General features: G+C 40.9%; 1 protein-coding gene across 1 annotated transcript in view; it reads left to right on the top strand.

The window, feature by feature from the left end:
* LOC126388612 (uncharacterized) overlaps positions 1–1849 on the top strand; it is a 42752-nt gene extending 40903 nt beyond the window's left edge. The window contains exon 6 of the mRNA XM_050041819.1: positions 1753–1849. Coding sequence (XP_049897776.1) covers positions 1753–1849 — 97 coding nt within the window. The remainder of the gene's footprint in view (positions 1–1752) is intronic.
* The last annotated feature ends 5627 nt before the right edge of the window (positions 1850–7476 follow it).

Here is a 7476-nt window from a genome sequence, read left to right as displayed (position 1 = left end):
CTTGGTCTCTTTACTCATTTATTTAGTAGTGTCCACACACCTTCTCATTTTACATATACATAGAGGTATACTGGTGGCTTTACAGCCTACATTTTATTGATTATCTCTGATCCCCACGGTCAATTTGGTCTTTGCGACAGTGCGAGCAACACTGCTGACACTAGGTGGCGCCAAGCTAAAAAAAAAAAAGAATCCTATCTGTTGCCTCTTTAGGTAGTTTCACTTTAATTCAATTCTAAATCAATTGTATTTATAAAGCCTGGTATCACAAATCATAATTAGTGTTAAGCCCTATTTGGACGGGATTAGTTTAACGTGGAGACATGTTTGTAATCATTACAGATAATGTCAATAAAAATTACGACGACTTTTACCTTCTGTGAAATGGTCCGGAGAAAATACCTTGGGCAATATTAATCCTGTGCGAACGCGATCCTCTGTAAAAATGTATGTAAATATTTCGTCACGTCCTGTTTATAACCATTTTTCTGTGTTTACAACTAGTTTTACGCTTTTTTCGATGATGGAGGTGCTTGAAGAAGCATTCGGTGTTGTTGTGATAGTGGACATTCTTCTAATGATCGCCTAGCCCTACGCTGAAGACCAATCAAAAAGGTTGAGAAGAAAGCACTTTTCAGAGCCACAGGACTTCTGGTTGTGTTAGGTAGGCCTAATATAAATCCATATTGCTAATCATTGTGGACACACAATCCTGATCATGGGCACTATTTCATATTGGGCTAATCATTAATTATTACTATCCTTCAGCTGATGCTTTATGCCCTGCTCCACCATCATCCTCCACCACACACACGACACATACAGGAAGCAACGTAGCACGCACATGCCGACAGGGAGGTGACGCCAGGGCACAAACTGAGTTACCACTCCCATCTCTGGTAGAATTACGGAGATTTCTTGTCCAGTGCAAATCGGACATTTATATTACAGACATCCTGTGGTAAACTGACATTAGTCCACATCCCTATGTTCAAAGTTTATTAAAGCAGTACTTAAGAACTTTCAGTTTTGGTTGATTTTGGCGGCGCCAGTGGACCAAAGCGGTAGTGTTTTGCCTGAAGGAAGACCACATTTCCCATGAGGACCAGCGCATAGCGTCGTAAAATCCTGATCTCCCGGTCGCCTGCAGTTGGATTGAACTACATTTCTGTTTCCAGTGGCTGTGTGAAGGATGAATAGCGATGAGGTAATGAATCTAACTGTGGCTAAACAATATCATATGACGATGTTGAAAATAAGAAACGTTTAACTTTGGTTTTGTACCGTATTCCCCCTCCACCCCCCCTCACCCGACTCGTCAGCGCGAGTTTAGAGCCTTGAAACAGATAAATAAAACGTTATGTTGGATAATTTCACAGTAAACACCTACAGATCCCAGCAGGAAGGTGCCGCATTGCCTGAATAGAAAACCCTGCACAATTTGCACGAATATACAGTTCAGTCTCTCAGGGAAAGTACTACTATTAATTCTAAACAGTTTCTTCACATTGTATTGTTTCCTCTACTGTTATAATTCTATTATTAGGATTCTATATGGAGAATTATACATACATTTATTACTAAAATTACTCTATGCGAGTCTGTTATTGTCACTGTCATTTTTGAATTACTAAAAGCCAAGACGAATTCCTGTATGTCCTTGGCAATAAAGTTCAATATGATTCTGATGCTTACTGAACATCAAAATTTTTTACATTTGTAACATAACATTTCTGTCTGTTGTTTTATCAGGAATTTGCTGTCCCGGACACTACCTCCACCTCTTCTGAGTTTGAGCCCCCACACACTAGTGCTGGCAGAGGCAGGGGCAGAGGGGGGAGGGGAGTAGGTGCAGGCAGAGGTAGAGGGAGAGGGAGAGGGAGGGGGAGGGGAAGAAGTAGGACACCAGAGGACTTGAACCCCGAGACCCAGCAGAGGGTTCAGGATCTGCACAAACGCAGAAACGCAGAGATGCAGGCCAGAATACAAGCATTGGACCATAATCAAAGGGATGAGCTCCTACAAATGGTCCTTACAAGACTACCTGGCCTGATGTTTGACATTTTGGACCTGCTGGAGGACCCTGATCGTCAGAGAGTCCCAGGTGGAGGGGACCTACATTGGTGCTCCTGCACAAACTGTAAGGAAATGAACACTGACCTGAAGAGACTCTGCTATGGGCAAACCCCTGAGAACTGTGTCAGCAACATGGCCCACATGGAGCTATACATACTGGATGAAGGGGTGTTGCGAATGGCAAGGGCTGCCTGGAATGACATCTTTGCAATAGAAGATGAACAAGAGCCTGGAGTGGAGCAAAGACAAAACAGGCATACAGCCTATCGCCAGTTTGTGCTCTGGCAGCATGGCCGCCTGGGCGTAGGAAATAGGGTAGTAATACCGAGTTGTTGTGTCTGGAAAATAAGGGACACTTTTCCAGACCCAAGGGGACAGTACACCGGTTTCCAGGTCCGCAGACTAATGTAGCATGTCATTGTTTGAGTGTACTGTAAATAGTTTTGACAGTTTGTTATTTTGTTCAGAATTTACCTTTCACTTGTTCACTTGTTTGTGTGTGTTTGAAAATAAATACATTTGTGCAAAACAAGACAAACTTTTATTTATACACCCTCTTTCACAGTTTTCAAAATTCAAGTACTTTGTCACATTCAACACATTCAAATTGTTATTTTGCCACTTGTCCCTTCACAGTAAAGGAAGTAACGAATAAAACATAGGACCTAGAGAAAAAAGAAAAACATTTCCAGGCACATGCACAGTGTTACGCAAGAAATATCATGAAAAAAAAGAGTGGCATGAATGCAATGTGCATTTTTGCAATGACGGGATATGTGTATGATTTGAATAAATAAATAGCACAACAACACTGTATTACAGTAGTAGTAAATGAACAACAATGACAGTTGAAAAAAATTACTGTGAATAAAAAAACAAAACAAAAGGGGAGTGTGATGCATGTACATGGATAAATAGAGCAGGATAAAAATAAACTATGACAGTTAAAATAAGAAACACTGAATAATCTGTGTGACAATGTTAGAAGTTACTGAGAATAATTACAATGAGTGCAGTAGCAGCAGACAGTGTGGGTGGGGGTCCAGGTAAAGCTGTGATTATGTGTCTGTAGTTAGCCAGTCAGAGTGATATGATGTATGCATGTGCATTCATGTAAACAGACAAGGCAGGATCCTCAGCGTTCACTTTGGGGAACACCTTCACCACGTTTTACATGCGTCCTAACTAGCTCAGCTGTTGGGGGCAGCTGTACTGAAGCCAGAACCCCTAAATTCCGGGGGTCATCTGGCCTAAGGGTCTGTTTCTTGGGAAGGCCACCTCCACTTTGCAGTCTCTTCCTAAGAATGCCTCTCTGCAGGTCTGGAATGTAGGAGTAATCCTTCTTTTCCTTCACTGTGTAGACACTCCAGGATTTGGACTTCTTATTGTAGTATCGCCTGTAACTGAAAGGAAGCACAAATACTAGAACACTCTTGTTTTACAACTATCAGGCAAACACTATGAGATTCCATTCAGGAGTTGTCCTTAGATATGCTAACAACTTACATCTTGTGTCCATCTTGGTTTCGTGCTGGGGCGCGGCCATTGTGACAGTTGTAGTCTATCACAGCAAGCAGAGTCTGCGTGCGATACACTGCTGGAGTGTAGGAGAACCGCTTCCCTGCATACATGAGTATGTGATTCTGGAAGTTTTCCAGATCCGATGTCGTCCTGTAGAGTATGACAACAAACATATACAAATCATTGTATACAGACCAGAGTACAATTTATTAGATAGATATTGACATTTGATATAAAAGCAAAAGTTATACCAGCTTTAGCATTTTCATTATAATGTTTTTAGTCAAACACACTGACATTAGTGTTGATAAAAGGAAAAGTGCATACCTGAAGTTGATGAACTTCCTTACATTCTTCAACCATCGCTTGTCGAGGACGATGGCTACAAGAGCCTGGTGAGCTGCTGAACCCGTAATCACACATCTAATTGTGAGATGGATAAAATTCCATGCAAAGCAACATAAACACCCCCTGAAAATAGATTAGAATTACCTTGTTTTATCCATGGTTTTTCCTGGGTATCACCACCCAGTGGCTCATGCTCACAAGATCCAGTGGCCCATGTGTGCTGGTTCCGAACGTGATGTATTACAGCATGCCACTTCATCTACAGAATTAGGAATCATGTGTGAACTTGTGTGATCTCACTTGCCTTCTCTTCACAATGAAAACATGTTTTAGTTTACATCATAAATTTACTTCCTACAGACATACCTTGAACTGCTCTACAGAGGATGCTTGCTTAGCACAGTACCAGAAATGGTTAACAATGTCTCTGATCCAAGGCAAGATTTCAGACTGGTCCCTCACTGTACCAGCCTGAAACAAGGATGTGCTATTGTTAGAAAGTCACCATAGAAATCCTGCTGCTTTTCTGCAAGGTATGAAAATGTAGAAATCACGTCACTAAACAAATAATTCATAATGCAATAAAAATGCTTACCCGTCTGAGCTTCTTCCCCAGATTTTTAGCGGCGTGCCAAATATCAAGGGAATGTTGTAGACGCCATGCCTTGTATTTCCCATGTTCCAGATCTGTGGAAAAAGAAGCCTTTAGAGTAACAAATACATCCATCTGAACATCCAGAATATAAATATTACAGCCATTTTACTTACCCAGTAAAGCTGTAATTTGTGGGTGGGCATCGGTGACCACTTCTGTTATATGCATCCCCGGCAGAAGTGCATCCATTGTTCGGATGAAACACTCCTTCTCCATGATCACGGAGTTTCTGTTTGTTTCATGTTTATCCACAGAGACAATGTGCACAATGTCTCTAGATTCCTGTTCTATTGTTGTGTAGGTGCAATACTGTGCACAGTGGCCTGCAGAATGCAAAGCATAGTGGTCAATATGTGAACTGTGCAAATCAAAATCTCCCACTCACACACATATACATACACACATACCTGGAGAGTCCATTCTGCCATCACCTTGTGAGAAGACAAAGCAAAAACAAACATTACAAAGGTAACATAACATGGTATTTATCAGTAATATCAAATGGCAGAAATTCCAATAGCATATAACTGGCATTTCGGTAATATTCACTGACATTTTATAGATAAAAATCACAGGTGACCAAGGTACCAAAACAAGGTCTCACCAAGAACAACAACCTCGTCCTTCTCACGCAAACGGGTCAGAACACCATCTCGGATTTTCTGCCAGAACTCATCAACTGGTTCGATGCAGTAGTTATCCTGGATTTTGAAGAAGGTAGGCTCTGCCACCATCCCCATTTGCATGAAGTGGAAGAGAAATGCCACTTTCCTGTAATTGTTCCCCGATAACAGAATGTTTGTGGAGAGCATGAAGTCCCCCCCTTGCATCCCATACTTCAAAAGGGGCTGTGAATTCCACCTCCAGCTGCAATCAATAAAATAAATAAATAAATAAATAGATAACAACAAAATGCTAAACACAGTATCGCCCCAACAGACAAACAGAGTGAAACAAACACACACAATTATTGTTTGCCTACCCATTCCAAAACAACGCCAGTTCCCCGGGGCTTCATTTCAACATGAAATGGTGGTCTTCCTGGGCATTTTACACCAGTTAGTCTGTCACAGTAGTTGCATGCTTTCATAGGAAACTGCAGATAAGAGATAAGCATCTTCAGGTGATGCAGGCCCTCTTCCCAGTCAGGTCATCTTCATGTAAAACTTTGAAGTTGTCAGGCAAATCTGTCATTTCATCGTCTGTGGGGTTGGGGATAGCTACATCTAGCACAGTCTCGTCTATACTTATTTCTTGAAGCTGCTCAATGTTCGCAGCCTCTGATGCCACACCACCAACACTGCATAAAAAGGGAAAAATATAAAAATGTTACACATTTGCTTACCAATACTAATACAACCATATAAGATGATGAATGAGATGAATACAACATACCGTACTTGCAGAAAAGGAAGATATTCCTCATCGGAGCTGTCTCCATCCTCACAGAATCTCGGGTCTCGTCCATTTCAATACTGCACATAACCACACATATCCATAAGCAGGAAAGAAATATCAACAACACAAAATGCAATCCAATTCATTATAAATTGGATCCTTGGATCATTGACTGCATCCTCATCTGGAGAGTCATGCCGCTATTCTTCCTCCACAACACTCAGAGAATGCATGCTGCAGATAGAGTAGATTGTAAGTAGACTATAGTCGAAATAGAAAAAGAAATATTTGCATTTAGTCAACATTTGTTCAAGCAATCAACATTCAGTCACAGCGAGAGCAAAAACTGTGATGCACTGTTTGTGGCAGGAGTCACTCCCCTACTGTCCTGCACCACTCCGCATACTGTTCCATGTGAGTCCTGTACAATGTGCCTATGCCCGTGAGCAAACAGCATGGGACCTTTGGTGAATGGCGCAACACAGTATGTCAGTGTTGTGAAACAGTAGGCAAGTGTTGCCGAACAGATGACCAGGGGCTCACACCATCAACCAAAAGTACTACAGCTTTCATTTACAGAAACTCACCTGGCCTCTAATACACCAACTTTTTCTGCCCTAGCGCCTTCTTCCAGCATTTGGACACCCTCTACCGGTTCTCCCCTGAGTCAAAACAGAAAATAGGACATGTTGAAAAATACTAAACGTTGCCCAAAACAAACAAATGCAGGCCCTGGGAAACACAAAGTACCTAACATGGTCCGACTCTTCTGTAAAGCTGGAAACTATAGGCTGTAGCGGTTGGAGGTGTTGCTTGTGGGGACACACACACACACATATACACACCAAGCTTGTATATAGTTAGCTAGAATTTGTGTGTTTTGGTTTGCTTTGATAATTTGTGAATAAATATAATTCTTTGGAATCATGCCTGCTGTCTGTTTAATGTTGCACAAGGGTGAATGAATAGTCAACCTCTGCTGCGTCAAGAACTCCGAAATCCTTCAGGCGTTACTGTTAATTCTGGTTGTTGTCATTAATAACCCTTTGGGGTCTAGGGGATAATTGACCGTTTTTGACTACTTTTCATTTTACCTTTAAATTTCACCTTAAAAAACTGTTTACCTTGCCTTGTTTGGTATCATTCTTTTCAGCACAACCTCACCTGTATGACTTTACAATTATTGCATTTTAACATACTGTATTAACACACTGGACCTAAAATCACACATAAAACATAAAATCTGAGTAGGAAAAAGTTTGATTTTTGACTGTGAAAACCACAAACATGTCTAACGAACCATTTTTGTAACTTAGAATGGAAATATAAATTGTGAACTCAAAAACTTATGAACAAATTTAGCAAACAACAAAGTTATATATAACTATTTACATGAAAATGCAGGCAATGCCTCAGGCGTTTTTTGAACAACTATTTACAACTATTTACAAAACAATCAGATGCCACACAACTTATTT

Source organism: Epinephelus moara, chromosome 4 (assembly GCF_006386435.1).
Source record: "Epinephelus moara isolate mb chromosome 4, YSFRI_EMoa_1.0, whole genome shotgun sequence".
Classification (NCBI taxonomy): domain Eukaryota; kingdom Metazoa; phylum Chordata; class Actinopteri; order Perciformes; family Serranidae; genus Epinephelus; species Epinephelus moara.
Note: the sequence above shows the minus strand (reverse complement) of the source record. Positions and strands in the feature narration are given on the sequence as shown.